Source organism: Electrona antarctica (assembly GCF_951216825.1).
Source record: "Electrona antarctica genome assembly, chromosome: 9".
NCBI classification, from domain to species: Eukaryota; Metazoa; Chordata; class Actinopteri; order Myctophiformes; family Myctophidae; genus Electrona; species Electrona antarctica.
The window spans coordinates 15,270,187-15,286,998 of NC_136790.1; the positions used below are offsets into that span (position 1 = coordinate 15,270,187).

The 16,812-nt window shown below is 43.6% G+C and overlaps 1 protein-coding gene across 2 annotated transcripts in view; it reads left to right on the forward strand.

Moving 5' to 3' along the window:
• The first annotated feature begins 1,568 nt into the window (after positions 1–1,568).
• Positions 1,569–16,812, forward strand: part of tex264a (testis expressed 264, ER-phagy receptor a) — a 167,037-nt gene continuing 151,793 nt past the window's right edge. For both annotated transcript variants that reach the window (XM_079510082.1, XM_079510083.1), the window contains exon 1: positions 1,569–2,197. In XM_079510082.1, coding sequence (XP_079366208.1) covers positions 1,931–2,197 — 267 coding nt within the window. In that variant the 5' untranslated portion in view covers positions 1,569–1,930. The remainder of the gene's footprint in view (positions 2,198–16,812) is intronic.

Sequence of the window (16,812 nt, forward strand, 5' to 3'; positions counted from 1 at the left end):
TATCGGATATAAAGTAATGATTTAAGGCTGTTGTGCCACTGGTGATACACATGCAATAATACAAACTGAAGTGCCCAGTCTTCTGCTTACAGTACACCATGATGTCATTCATTGGTTTGTTTTGGATTGGATGGAACTGAACTTTTGAGAGGATGGAAACATGGATTTGATCATGAGGGTTTCCAGCTTGGAGGAATCGGTCTATAGGCCTGACTCACACCTTTGCATCTAGCATACAACATTGATGCATGCTAGATGTATGAAAGGGTTTGTCCCAATGCATTCCCAATGGAAGTCACATGGTTTGACACATTTGTGTTGTATGGCTTTCTGCTGTGTTTCGACTGCCCCCCACCCCCGGCCTCATACAACACACATGGTGTGTCAAACCATGTGACTCCCATTGGAAATGCATTGTGAGCTTGCATCAGTCAATAAGTCTCATGCATCAGCTATACATCAATCTGTTGCGAAGGTGTGAGTCAGGCCTGTGCAAGTACTTCAATGAAAGATAGGCAACAGAAACATTGCCCATTGAGCAGTGTTCTCTCAGCAGATATAAGCTTACAAGACTTCCGGTAGATGATCTCTTCAAAATAAGAGCACCTTAAGTCTAGAGTGAATCCATTGAAAAAACGTTAAATTGGTACTAACAACCTGTTAGGGCACATTTAAGCCTTTAAAAATACATATTATAAAAGCATTTTTAAAATAAATGTATGTTTTTAAAAAAAAAAGCCCCACCACTCAGGTCACAAACTGTTGACAACGCCCGCGGAAGGGCAAAGAGGCCTACCGAGTATCAAGAGCAGCACCACAGTGACCAGGCTAAGGAACAGTTTCCACCCGGCAACGGCGGCAACCCGTCAGATTGCTGAAGCGTGGCATGAGTCTGCACTCTGCCATCAGGTCGTGAGCAAGACTCGCGCCTTGCTCAGCGGCCGCATAACGGGTGATGCCTTGCTCGGGAGCCTAATGACTATATATAGACTGGCCTTAGACCTGTGTGTGTGTGTGACTGGAACGAGCTTCAAACTGCTTTATTTTATACCTTGATCTCCTACCCCCCCCCCCCCCGCCCCCATCTTCTTCCCTTTCTTTGTTTCTTGGAGAAAATAAATAACATGATGGGAACTATATGCACAAAAACGATTTTTTTTTCCCCACACTTTTTTTTTTACTAAAACTGATAAAAAGATGATTGTTATTCTGAAGGCAACCGGGGACCTTATATCTGCTAGCTAGATCGTGCACCGGAACTCTTATATGTGCTGACGGAATGGAGTCAGTGCATTGTCCAACTAAGTGCGTGCTCCCGGCTTGAACCAACTCACAGGGATATAGCATTTTCTTGGCGAATATCTCAAGGTATCGCATAATAATAATTGACGGTGGAATAGTGAAGTTATTGGACAGAAAATGCTTATGACATTATTATTTTCTTTACGCGGTGCAATGTGGCTATCATTTTTTAAAGCATATTGACAACCCTTTATTTATTTTTTAAGGCACCCCCCCCCCCCCCCCCCTCTTCACGGGGAGAATGGTTTAACCGGGAAGCACGTCCCTGCTGCTGCTGTGTTTGGGTTGAAATAAACAACAAGCGACTGACTGACACCATCTGTCAACGTATACAACGAACTGCTATCATAACGGCTCACTGTCAAGTTTATTCAGTCAGTTACAACACAATATCCACGTTTTGTGTCGACGTTGCGACTTAAAAGTCGCACCGAAGGACGCCAACAACAACAAACAGGACCACAATCACCATTTACTGTAGGATTTATACTGTACGCAAATCCGGGAGAGGAGAGGAGGACGTGGAGGAGGCAGTCAGTCAGAATCACTAGCATTGCATCACCTTCAGCCGGGGCCGGGTATTATTATTACCCCCGTTTGTCTGAAGGAAGAAAGAAGAACAAAAACGATGTCTGACTTCTTAATTCTAATTCTGATAGTCGTGCTCTTCCTCTGCTTGACCGTGACGCTGTTCGGGTTCGTCATCTACTCGGGACTGCTGCACCAGGTCGAGGTGAAGACGGGCTCCCCTCCCGTGAGGAACGTCACCATCGCCTACAAGCTGAAGGAGGGTCCGTCGTCCCAGTGCCTGGAGTTCGGCGCGTCCTACGCGGAGGGCACCAGCATCGGGCCCAACCTGAGCAGCATCGGCATATTCTACGATGACCCCAAGCAGGTGAGGAGGTTGTTGGGGACTCCCACCTACGTCCCCAGAGTCTATATAACCTGCTACCACCACCCAGTAATAATATTATTAATAATCTAATCATCAGACACCATGACAGGTCAGGACACATTCACCACAATGGTTCTTCTGTGATACATTGATCTCATGACCTGCCCCACTTAATGCCTGAGACAGTGTAACCATTTTATTTCTTCATGAAAGCTGTCATCTTTTATTGATCTACAGTGCACAGAGTCAAAAGCCTCTCTGTCTCTCTCTCTCGGTGTGTGTGTGTGTGTGTGTGTGTGTGTGTGTGTGTGTGTGATCCTGTTATCTTTACATTCTGGGCAAGTAGTGCAATGTAGGACTGATGAATTAGAAACAAATGTATGTAATTCATGTGTGAAACCGGCCTAGTGCTTTAATACTTAGTTTAGACCTAATTATATAATTGCAAGCTTTTGTGAGAACTCACCCAAGTCTGCCTGATGATGTCAGCCATTCAATGCCACGTTGCACTGTTGATATTTTTTTCCCCCCACATCTGTGCAGGCTCCAGTTGACATTGGCATTAGCTTGCAGCTGACTCAAGTACTCTAGTGTAATCATAACCAGGACTATGGGCACCCGTCCTTATAAGGATCTAAACTGAAAGCTGACATCTACAGTATAGCGGCGGTGGCTCAGGGGTAGAGTGGCTGGAAGGTTGCCAGTTCGAACCCGGGCTCCCCCAGAGTTAGTGTTGAAGTGTCCTTGAGCAAGACACTGAACCCCTGATTGCTCCTGATGTGCTGGTTGGTGCCTTGCATGGTTTCCGCCACCATCGGTGTATGAATGTGTGAATTAATGTAATGCACAATCTATGTAAAGCACCTTGGATAAAGGTGCTATATAAATGCACCATTTATTTATAGGGTACCAACTACTGCTGCAAGAACTACTAGCAACAAACAAAACAATAATTAGACATTCAAGCAGAATTCAATTAGATGCACCAAGCTGCTGTATTGTGAGATTAAAAAGGTGTTTCAAAGAAAAGGGTTTTAGACTTGGGAACACCAGCTCAGTGGGACAGTGGCCCTGTGGTTAGTGTCCACCCTGAGACTGGGAGGTCAGGGTTCGACCCTGGCTGGGTCATACCAAAGACTATAAAAATGGCACCCAATACCTCTCTGCTTGGCACTCAGCATCAAGGGTTGGATTGGGGGGGTAAGTCCCTGCGACATACTAGCGTCATGTCCACTGGGTGTCCATCAAGCCGTGTCACGCTACAGAAACAGGAGATAGGCCCTATATGGGCCTCATGGCTCGGCAAGGCTTACTTACTTGGACTCGGGAACAACCAGTAGAGCCATATTAAAGGAACTCTGGTTTTGAACTGGCATTCGATTTACTTAGTTACTAGCTAGGTGCCAGACAATGAAGAGCTTCACGAGGGGGCAGAATGCGCAGATGGCACTCCATATCCTGTTTGGTACTAGCCTGGATCCAGCCCAAAGACCCCGGCCCACTCTCTGAGTGGACTGCAGTCTGATAATCAGGCTAGTTTGGTACTGGATTCTGGTACAATTTACAATTTAGACATTTAGCAGACGCTCTTAATCCAGAGCGATTTACATTAAGCAAGAACAAAAAGCATGGCAATACATCACATACATAAAAAGTAGTTATCATGAAACATGCGGAAGCTAAGAACGTAACAGTGGAATATCTATATAATGAAACTATACGTATATACTATACTATGCTGTATGTATGTATCTATGCCCTGGATGGAGTCTACCCCAGTATGCTACGAATGGCACTAGGTGTCACATGGACGGACCACATCAGAAATGTGGACCTCTATGGGGACCTACCACGCGTCACGGACAAAGTCAGAGAGATAAGGATGAGGCTGGCAGGGCACTGCGTCAGGCACCCAGAACTTGAGGCAAGTAAATTGACCCTATGGGAGCCAACCCAGGGCAAAGCCAGGAGGGGAAAGAAGCGTGCCACCATGCTATAAGTCTGTATCAAATGCTATCTAAGTCTACAAAAAGTGCTATCTAAGGGGGTAGGGTAAGTGCTACAGGCCATGATGGAGTCTGAAAAGGTGGGTTTTCAGACTACGGCAGAAGATTGGGAGTGAGGCTGCAGTTCTGATTGTAATGGGAAGTGCATTCCATAGTTTGGGACGTGTGGAGCGTTGTCCCGGCGTTTTTAGGACTGGTACTATCTGTCTGAAACTATATCAGAAAGAGACTATATTATCCAGCTTGTTTTCTTTTCGAGAGCCTGGTTATAGATCTCAGGATGAGATTTAAATTGTTGACGACCTGTGGTGGGATGCCGTCACTCCGGCCCAGCTCCTTTCCCTTGCTTCAGAGTGGATTTTGCTCTGGCAAACTCCCGGTAATGTAAAGGCACCAATGCTGAGCTTTGTAAGGCCTGTGAAAATGGTAAATGGTACATTTATATAGCGCCTTTATCCAAGGCGCTTTACATAGATTGTGCATTACATTCACCCATTCACACACCAATGGCAGAGGAAACCATGCAAGGCACCAACCTGCACATCGGGAGCAATTTGGGGTTCAGAGTCTCGCTCAAGGACACTTCGACACTAACTCTGGGGGAGCCCGGGTTTGAACTGGGAACCTTGCAGTTCCCATCCAGCCACTCTCACCCTGAGCTACCTCCAAATCTCTGTACCAGCCTCATCCGTTCCTCCCCCTTGATCGTGTCATAACTTAAGGGTATCGGGTACGGTCGCCCCTCGATTTTTTTCCCACCAAACTCACACCGACCGCTCTGTGCCGCGGTTCTTGTATTCTTTATTTTGTTTTACTGAGAATAAGGTTAGAAATAAGTTTAGGGTTATGGCATAGTTTTACTGGGGTTAAGTTTAGGTATAGGGTTAGGTTTAGGCATAGTTTTACTGAGGTTAAGGTTAGGAATAAGGTTAGGTTTAACCATTTAAGCATAATTGACTTAGGTTACTTTATAGGAATACCAGGCCGTGCAGTTCCGCTGTACGCCCGGGGCGAGTTGGTAAAGGGGCGACTCGTTTGGTATTCGTCATAAGTACTGAAGCTGTTTAGCCTCATTCAGTATCTCACAATTCTCTGTGGTCTGCTTGTGATTAAACCGTGTTTGTTTACTCCACTTTTTCCATGTTCCCCCGTCAGGAGGCATGCCCCTGTCTCCCTCCATCAGAGTGTGTGTGTGTGTGTGTGTGTGTGTGTGTGTGTGTGTGTGTGTGTGTGTGTGTGTGTGTGTGTGTGTGTGTGTGTGTGTGTGTGTGTGTGTGTGTGTGTGTGTGTGTGTGTGTGTGTGTGTGTGTGTGTGTGTGTGTGTGTGTGTGTGTGTGTGTGTGTGTGTGTGTGTGTGTGTGTGTGAAAAGGTGTAAAGCTGTGACTGATAAAGGATGCTGTTCGCTAATAATACCTTGTGTCAACTTAGGCCAGGAATTTAGGAAAGGGTCGCCGCTGGCCAAGTGGTCCAGGAGCATGCCACATATAGGCTCTGGCCTGACACCGCGTTGCGTGTTCGATGGAGATGGAGATAATGTGGGTTTTTTTGCGTCCTGATCCAAGGAATCACACACAGCGGCCATTCTGCTACTAATTAATACATTCCCAACCCGCAAATATGATGTGAGAGCAAACTGTGTGAATATAGTCAATATAAGGCTCATTTTGAAAATAATGCGGTATTTCTTCCTTGGCGAATCCATGGAACAGTGACCTGTAGGCCAGGTGTAGCTAATCAACGCTGAGGTGTAAAGCTGCACTTAATGGTACTCCTCAGCTATGGCTGCGCCCAGGGGACCCCTCCGTGGATTCTATATATCTGTAGGAAATGTGGTCCTCTAGGAGTCTACGGTCGGCGACCTACCATGGGTCACAGATAAAGTAAGAGAAAGAAGGATGAAGCTGGCAGGGGACTAGTGGCAAGCAAGACAGTCTATATGGGAGCCAACCCAGGGCAAAGCCAGGAAAGGCAAGAAGTGCACCGCCTACGTACAGTACATGCACTGCGGCGTGACAGCTTAGCTAACAACACTGTAGAGTTCAAGACCCTGATGCTAGATACGAGAGTGTGGAGGGCAGCGATTCAGGCGTCCTGCGTTGGTGTTGTTTAGACAATTTTGGGCGGGAACCCCTTTTGGTGTTTTAAGCGTTACGTTATACCTTAGCTATTGAAAAATAGCAGATCTACAAGCTCGTAGCGCGCCACCGAGTGGCGCGCTACTAGCTTGTAGGTCTGCTATTTTTGAAAAGTAGTGAAAATGTGGTGCAAATCTTTGAATATATATTCTTTCAGAGCGAACGTTTTTATTCAAATCTTTGCTTCTGGGGGGGGTCCCTGGAACAACATATTTTCAGATGGGGGGTCGGCAGCCAATTACATATAATTTTTGGGGTCCTTGACATGAAATATTGAGCACCACCGATACAGAAATTAAACATGGGTATTTCAGAAAACTGTCAGGATTTAGAAGACATTTTTTTTTAATTTCGACGTCAGGCCAAAATGGGTTAGACCGCACTCTTGCATTGCACATCGCATAGAGTATTCCAGTGGCAGGCCAGCCTGGTGACAGACCGATGGTATCTGGTTAGAATCTGTTCCGTGCAGGGTTTTTATAATGATTGATAAATGGGTCATTTCTCAAGCTGAGATCTGGTCATCACCTACTTTAGTTCCTCATTCCAGCAGTCATCATCACATGATTGAGTGTTTAGTCAACAAGCAGTGCCCGCACCACACCGCACAGCACAGCAGCTGCTTGTTGGACGGGAATGTTTCCTGGCGTCCCAACGATAAGGGTCACATACTGGACCTACAACTGGACCACTGATAAGGGTCAGATACTGAACCTACAACTGGACCGGTGACGGGAGGGGAAACTGTCCTCTTGCCCAAACAATAAACAGCCTAGTAGTAAAGAGCATGCCAGTGTCAGGTTGACTTGTCAAACTGACTTAGTAGAACATGACCTCCTTTTGAATGTCATTGTGTGTGGTTGGTATACAATTATACATTAAATACAGGTCAACTGTAGTTCAACTTAATTTGTTAATATGACACAACTAGAAATGCACTCTGTCGAGCTGCCAACTTGCGCTCGCAACCTACTGCTGACTCCTGTCAACTTACTGTCCGCCCCTCTTTAAAATATGAAAAATAGACGCTCGCCGAGCGACGCCACCAACATACGCAGCCGATTACAGTACTTGGGTGCTCTGCTCGCGCAAGTAATACATTTGTCAAATCTGAACTGTCATTTTTGTTTACGAAGCCTAAATTCGTAAACTTTCAAATTTCATTTGTATTCATTATGTCCCCATGTTCCATGCCAAAATCGCAATTAAATTGTTAATCACAATTATTTGTCTGTAATGGTGACAGTCCTAGCTGGGCCATCTTAGCACCATTATGAGCAAATATGAGTTGTTGAACATTCTCTCTATAGCTTACTTGATTCTACAAAATGTCTGATGTTTTCTATGTCAGTGGTTCTCAAACATTTTCATGTCACCCCCAAAATTATATGTATTGGCCACCGACCCCCATCTGAAAATATGTTGTTCCAGGGACCCCCCAGAAGCAAGGACTTGAGTTAAAAATGTTCACTCTGAAAGAATATATATTCAAAGATTTGCACCACATTTTCAAGATTCTTTCAAAAATGGCAGATCAGAGCTTGTAGATCTGCTATTTTTCAACAGCTAAAGTATAACATAATGCTTAATGCACCAAAATGGGTTCCCGGCCGTCCTAAACAGGTTAATTCCCCCTGTCTTACGTGGCTTCTGTCACTGACATCAGGTGGTTCTCATGGGGCTGTCACACTGACATCAGGTTGTTCTCATGGGGCTGTCACATACTCACATTTTGGAGCTATGCCAAAGCCATTTACAGCTCTTCAGCAGCAGCATCTAAAGTCCCATCAGTTAGACCAGACATGCTGCTAGATCAGGGGTGTGCAATTATTTTTTTCCCCAAGGGGCCAAATTGAGAAACAAAAAATATTGTTGAGGGCCCGGCCAAGAAGCCTGAACTCAATTCTGCATAATATAACATTTATTTCTATATAAAAAGCAGTAAATGGCATGGTTTTGACAAGCTGGTAAGAGTATTATGTTATAGTTCAGTGATGTAAATAGGTATTAGGTTTTCAATGTAATGAGTCCCGGGATGCAGGAATGGTCTTTTAGATGAGTCCCAGGGACATTTTATGTCATATTTTGCCATTTTTACAAATTGCAGCATTTAACTCCCATTTCATTTTATATGGTTATAATAATGTGGTTATATTCATGTAGAAAACAGAAGAAATTATTATTATAACTAAAGCTAGCAAAATATTGTGATTTTTTTTTACTGTACATGCTGAGTACAGTAGTGCATCCCGTGGATGCAGAGGTCGTTGTTTTATTGCGTCCCTTAACTATAAACTGCGTTTTGGGATGCAAAATACACCCTATTTTAATCTCTGAGTTAGGCAATTAAAAAGTGGGGTTGCCTTACCAAAACGTCATTTATTCAATCAAATTTTCCAAAACAATGATAAACAAGTTGTCAATCACATGCAATAGGCCTATCTCACAGCCCGCTTTCCACACCCACTTCCGGTAAATAGTGGTGTCTTTAACATTAGCATTTACACGTTTTTTTCTCTGGAGAATCTAAGTACATTTTCTAATGTAAAAATGTGACAGACCAATATTATTATGAAGCAAACAAGATGGTAAATCAGCTCGAACAAACCTTACCTTGAGAAAACAAAAGTTGTAGACTTCTTAAATTACCTCTGTTAACATGTAGCGTCTATGGAGTGCCGTCACGCTATCACCACTAGCCCCGAAAGGGGGCGTATTAAGGGGGCGGGGACATTCTGTGAGATAGGCTTATTCACGGCAGGAAACAGATTGTGTAAGTGAATAAACACTAAGCACGCATATGGTAAAATTTGAAAGTATGTTTTATTTTCTAAATTCCAAGTAATCTTTCACGTGTAATGCCCAGGTCTGTGCTAGATAGATTATCCAGTGTGGAATAAAACACTTCCCCCTCTCTACCAGTATGCAATTTCTTCTAAGTATAGAGTTTTTGTGGAAATTATGATGACCGTGAATCATGTCAGTGGATCATTGTGGCAAGAGACTCAATAAGGAGCATGTTAAACCTTTTTTCCATTTGGGTCAACTCTGAAGCTCTGAAGAGAGCTTCAAATGTGCAGTTACAGTCGGAACAGTCACATGATGATCACATAAACATCAGGCTGTCTCTTTTCATATGCTTTGTTTTTACATGATTTAAGACACATTTAAGATTATAGTAGGTTGGAATGGGTGGAGAAAAGTGTCAGGTGTGTGTGATGTGTGATAGGAAAGTATCACCACAAATGAAAGGGAAGGTGTACAAGAAGGTGTTGAGACCAGCTATGTTGTATGGTTTAGAGACAGTCCATCCATCTTCAACCGTTTATCCGTAGTCGGGTCGCGGGGGCAACAGTTCCACCAGAGTGCTCCAGACTTCCCTCTCCAGAGCAACACTAGTGACTTCCTCCTGGGGGATCCCGAGACGTTCCAAGGCCAGTGAGTCAATGTGTTTCCTCCAACTGCGCCTTGGTCTGCCCCCGGGGCTCCTCCCAGTGGGACGTGCCCCAAGGACCTCCTAACCAGATGCCCGTACCTAAGCTGGCTCCTTTCCAGCTGAAGAAGCAGCGACTCTACTCCCGAGTCTCTCTCGTGTGACTGAACTTCTCACCCTATACAGGTATCTCTAAGGGAGATGCCAGCCACCCGTCGAAGAAAACTCATTTCGGCCGCTTGTATTCTTTCGGTCATGAACCACACACACTTCATGACCATAGGTGAGAGTAGAAACAAAGAGACAGTCACACTGAGGAAAAGACAGGGAGCAGAGCTGTAGGTAGCAGAGACTAAAGAAATGCTCTCTGGGAGTAACGGGATGGATAGGATCAGAAATGAGTACATCAGAGGGACAGCGCATGTCCGATGTTTTGGAGATAAAGTCAGAGAGGCCAGTCTGAGATGGTTTGGACACGTACAGAGGAGGGATAGTGAGTATATCAGAAGGATGTTGAGGTTGGGAACTGCCAGGCAGGAGGCCGCCCCAGAGGAAGACCAAAGAGGAGATTTATGGATGTTGTAGTGAAGGAGGACATGAAGTCAGTTGGTGTGAGAGAAGAGGAGGCAGAGAGAGGACAGGGTGGTGAGATGGAGAGGCAGATGATTCACTGTGGCGAACCCTGAAGGGAAAAGCCGAAAGGAAAACAAGATTTAAGATTATAGCATAGCTGCTGGAAAATAACACGTTTGCGACAGAAGGACTCCCATTATGAACGCACATAGAAACAGAAATACAGTATAGGATAATACTGGCCATGAACATTATTAGGGATGCACCGAAAGGGAAATTCTTGGCCGAAACCGAATACCGAATATAGAAAACAGTTTGCCCAATATCCGAATATTACTATTATACATATTTTTTCCTACGATTGCTGTCATGGAAATGGATGTCATGAAAGAAATGGTTATGGCAAAACTTAACTTAAAAATAATCACTATGATGGGTCCATAAAACATTTATTCAGCTCTTTTGAATGCATTAATTGCATACTAGCAACTAACTAACTAACTAATTGCATACACTATCGGTGATATATTTTCTGCCTATTCGGGCCGAAACCGAATAGGCTGAAAATGCATTTTTAGCCATTTTCTGCCGAATATTTTCTGCGGCCGAATATTCGGTGCATCACTAAACATTATAGTCTATTCTGTTACATACATGCAATATACAACACCTTGACTGATTGAATACTTTATTAACAGTCAAATAGTACGTGTGGTATGATTATACAATGATGAATGATGCTAAAAGCATAATAACGCAACAATTGTGGTCCTGTTTATTCAATTCATCACATTTATTTATAATCCATGTCAAGCTGCCACATTCTGTTAATTTCTGCATAAATAACATTCACTCGACTTTGAAAGTGGAGAAACCTCTCCCTGTCTAATTGCCTAAACACAAGCACCAGTAATCACAGTCGGCAGCATTATTCTGTTTCTAACCTGAGCTTTATCTTGCTCAGCTCAGAAAGGCCAATGCCACCATTACAGCCCTTTGGCTATTATCGCACTTTTGATATGATAATGTTATGACCTTTTGCCAAAAAGTTGATTCAGAAAGGCCAACTGCCCTGGCTTCAACCACAATGATTACCTGCTGCCAGCCATGTTAGTTCTTTAGGCCATTTATACCTGAGGCCGATTCTTTAAAAAAAATGTCAGTTTTCATGTTTCTATATCAGTGGTTCTCAATATTTCATGTCAAGGACCCCAGAAACTATGTGTAATTGGCCACCGACCCCCATCTGAAAATATGTTCTTCCAAGGACCCCCCCAGAAGGAAAGATTTGAGTTAAAAATGTATGTAACGTTTGAAAGAATATGTTCAAAGATTTGTGCCACATTTTCACGATTTTACAAAAAATAGCAGATCTACAAGCTTGTAGATCTGCTATTTTTCAACAGCTAAAGGATAACATAATGCTTAAAACACCAAAAGGGGTTCCCGCCCAAAATGGGTTAGAGTTAGACATTACGCTCAGATGAAAATTGAAATGCCACATGGCTGAACTTTGGCTATTGTGTAACCCTGACTGAAGGCGTTCTCTTCCGTCAGTTCATGTCTCTCTACTAGCCCAATGGCATGGCCAGAGTCATATCACAGAGCGGCGCTTTTTTCATTTTAAAATGTCTGGTTTCCACACAGGCTAATGCCTCACAGCCTGAACCATCAAAATGTTGAGACAAAAGGGTGGTGCAGAGAGAGAGAGAGAGAGAGCATGAGATTTTGGTGTTTTAAGCATTCATTTCTACTTTAGCTATTGAAAAATAGCAGATCTACAAGCTCATAGCGCACCACCGAGTGGCGCGCTACGAGCTTGTAGGTCTGCTATTTTTGAAAAGTCGTGAAAATGTGGAGCAAATCTTTGAATATATATTTCAGAGTGAACATTTTTAACTAAAATATTGGCTTCTGGGGGGGGGGGGGGGTCCCTGGAACAACATATTTTGAGATGGGAGTCCGTGGCCCAATGGAGAAAATTCTGGGGGTCCTTGACATGAAAAAGGTTGAGCACCACTGACATAGAAACATGGGTTTTTCTGAAAAATGTTAGGATATATATTTTTTTAATCGACCTCAGTCCAAAATGGGTTAAAGGCTGAATGGTTGATTGCACGTGTGATTTACAGGCTTTGTTAATAATGATAATGAATTTATTTATAATATATCTCATTTCTAGACATAGTCACAAAGTGCTTTACAGCGTCGAGCAAAAGAAAACAACAAAAGATCAATCCATGCAATAGCAGGCATACAAATATAAAATAATTCAAAAATGACAATTAAAAAAAGGCTTTAACATATAGGTGGATTTTCAGGAGAGATTTAAACGATCCGATGACACCGAATTTGCACATTCCAGAGCTTGGGGGGGCTGGATTGCAAAAGCCCTGCCACCCTTTGTGACGAGCTGAGCTGTAGAGGGGTCTCCAGGAGGGCCTTGTCTGAGGATCTGAGTGGGTAGGGGTCTCCAGGAGGGCCTTGTCTGAGGATCTGAGTGGGTAGGGGTCTCCAGGAGGGCCTTGTCTGAGGACCTGAGTGGGTAGGGGTCTCCAGGAGGGCCTTGTCTGAGGACATGAGTGGGTAGGGGTCTCCAGGAGTAGCCTGGCTAATAAGCCAGACTAATATCACACAACACTGTCGCGGTATATCAGTCTGGGCTGGCTCCACTTGGATTTCATTTCCCGGGGAACATTTTCTCTTTGACGCAATTGGTCAGAGCTACTGTCAGTCAAAGGTCTCAAGCATTGAACGTCACTGTACCAAAGCCCGCCTATATTGCATACCGTGTCCCGATTGGTCCGACCTGTTCTCTGCTGTAGGAAAGAGGCGTGCTACTGAGCCTCGCCAGACCGTAATCCGCTGGTAGGCAACTTTTTTTTGCCAACGGCTGATTCGGTCTGGTTTATTAACCAGGCTACTCCAGGAGGGCCTTGTCTGAGGACATGAGTGGGCGCACAGGCTTGTAGGGTTCCAGCATGTCAGAGACATAGCTAGGAGCCTGGCCATGAGAGCTTTAAAAGTCATGAGTAAAACTTTAAAATCAATTCTGAACGGGTAACCACTAACCAATGAAGAGTAGCTAAGATGGGGGTGATGTGGTCACATCTTTTGGAGTTGGTTAACAGTCTGGCAGCTGAGTTCTGTACTTATTGTAGACGGGATGAAACTTTTTTTTGCAGAGACCGGAATAAATTGAGTTACAATAATCCAGACGAGAAGAAATTAAAGCACGAATGACCTTTTCTAGATCCGCCGGTGACGGGAAACTTTAAATTCTGGCTATATTCCTTAATTGGAAGTAGCACGTTAGAACGACTCTCGTTACTTGTGGAGTAAAATAGAGGCCAGAATCGAACATCACACCCAGGTTACGGGTGTTTTGGGGTACCAAAAATGAGTTTGGGGTACCAAAAATGATGATTTTGTCTCATTCAATTCAAAAAGTTGTTTGACATCCAGCCCTTAATATCAGCGAGACATGATAAAAGACTGGACAGATTACCGGAAACACCAGAAGGAAATTTTTACCTGAGATCAGATTCTAAAAATGTCTTCTAAATCCTGACAGTTTTCTGAAAAAGCTATGTTTCTATGTCAGTGGTTCTTTGATTTTTCAAAAATATCAGACCTACAAGCTCGTATCGCGGCACTCGGTGCCGCGCTACGAGCTTGTAGATCTGCTATTTTTCAATAGCTAAAACATAACATAATGCTAACACCAAAAGGGGTTCCCGCCCAAAATGGGTTAAGGAATATATTTCATAGACCTCACCTGACCTTACCATTGCTTCTGTATTCATTGCCATCTTCTTGGACTTCTTGTTGGAAGTCTTCAATAGAAAGGTTCGATCAAAGTTAATTACAAATCACTCAAGAGTAATTCATTACTTTGCTTTGACAACATTGTTTCATGTTTTTTTCATGATTTTACTGAGTCAGTGTAAACATGATCCAAAATGGGCCTGTGTGGGGTAACTATGCACTATTTCAGTAGACTGTATGCAGCTACATTTGTTCACAAGCTTAAAGGTATATTCAGTGATTTGACATAATCTAAATATCACTTATTTTTTCTTTTTTTCTGGATAATCCTCCCTACTATAGAGTGTGCTGACCATATAAGGAGTTCCTCCCTGTCCCCAGTGAGCCCCTGGGGTCAAAAAACCCTAGTTTCAGTTTTGGTGGCGGGTGGCAAAACCTTCATCCAATCAGGATGAGAGGGGCCTTCCTCCAATCATGATCGAGCCTTGGTGCACATGCTGTTGGCCTGTTGCACTTCCCCCCACTGTAGAGCGTGCATGTGCACATTTTGTTACCGGGGTGGACTGGGTGGTTTTCCAAATCACCCAAATCACTGAATGCTCCTTTAACCAACAAGAGACAATACATACGGTCTGTGGTAGAGGAATCAAATACCCATTCTTTCAGGGTAACAGTAACAGTGTCCCAACCATGTAATAAAATATTTGTCTTATTCACTTGTGTTGCAACCAGTCAAACACCACTGCTGCCGTCCACATTTTGTTGGCTAAAAATTGAACTTTGTAAAGAAGTGAAGAGAGACTGTTGCTCACATCATAACACTTATTGTCTGTGGCTCTGTGCTGTCATTTCTGCACAAGCACATAGAAGTCTGGAGCTGTGGATAGGTTGGATTTAGGAAGGCTTTAGGAAGTACTGAAGTACACAGTACTTTGCTACTGAAGGTGGCCAATGTTGCATACAAACTGCCGTACTGTATCTCAACCACTAGATGGCAGGATTGGCCTATATTTTGAGTTTGTAACACTGAGCAGTCCTCACAATATTCACTGTAAAAGAAGATATGCTGCACACGAATAATACATAATGACTGATGTAAAGTAGCCCAGTATAATTAATTCAGCCAAAAGGTTGGATTATTTTCTTTGTAATGATTCATAGACTTCTGTGAATCTGTGAAGTATAAACTATTCCCTCGTACTCCTAATGAACCAACCGCTGACATTATCATAAAAAGAGTTAAAGGAAGACTCACAAATATATAGTTCCCTAAATCTTTATTTGAGAAAGCAGAGCTATATCTCCTTACTCCTTCCCCCCTGTGTGGACAGGTTGAGGGTTATGTTGGCTTTGATTTGACTTGTTAACTTGTTTCCAGGGCTAAGAGAGACATGTTCCACTCACTGCCAGGAATTCGGAAGTAGTACCCCTACCCCCAGATAGCCAATTAGTAGTACTAGTCTGGTCCTTGCAACGCATCACCAAAATAAATGCAGGCTTCCTTGACTTCCTTCCTAGTTTATTTAAATTTCCATAAGGCTATAACTAAGGTCACGTTATGTTTTTCAGTTGAAAATGTGATATTTTCTGCTGAGCAACCGACAGCCATGAGGTAAATCAGCCCTCTGACTTAAAACAGTCATTTATGGGAGAGAGGCAGCCAGATGGACTAATGGACAACAACACAGATGTACACTATCCTTAAGGCTGGACTAATGGACTACAACACAGATGTACACTATCCTTAAGGCTGATAACTCTTTAAGACAGAACTGTGTCATACTACTTGTCACTATGACAAGACTTAACCCAACGCCTGGAACCTGGAACACATATTTGTCACCTTAGATTTTAACCACTTTAACCATTATTTTAAACTTTAGCTATTGCAAAATAGCAGATATACAAGCTCATAGCACGGCACGGAGTGCCGCGCTACGACCTTGCAGATCTGATATTTTTGAAAACTTATTTAACTCATATATTTGCTTATTGGGGGTCCCTGGAACAACATATTTTCAGATGGGGGTCGGCGGCCAAATACATATAATATTTGGGGTCCTTGACATGAAAAGGTTTGAGCACCACTCATCTGTATTTCAGACTCAGGCTCCATATCACATACAAAATAACAATACACAATAAATAAGATAAAAACAAACAAACAAAAAAGACAAGGATATAAATGCACCTCCGCTAGAGTTAGTGCCTAAGTGTCCTTGAGCAAGACCTAATAGCTCCAGATGCCTTGCACGGTTTCCTAATATGCCACGTGCGTGCGTGCGAGAGAGTGAATGTAATGTACATTGTAAATCGCTTTGGATAAAGGTGCTTTACAACCCACCCCCCCCCTTAAGGCCTCCACACACACACACACACACACACACACACACACACACACACGTGTGTGACTGTACCCGACTGCTCAAACAGCGCATTTAACATAACCATGGCATCACAGCATTTCCACGTTTTGTGGAGAAATATGCACATATATTTTTGCCAAAGGATAAATATGACCCCCGCACATCGGAACAAAACCAGGGGTAGAGTGGCTGGATGGTAACCACAAGGTTGCCAGTTCGAACCCGGGCTCCCCCAGAGGTAGTGTCAAAGTGTCCTTGAGCAAGACACTGAGTCTGAACCCCTAGTTGCTCCTGATGTGCTGGTTGGTGCCTTGCATGGTTTCTGCTGCCATC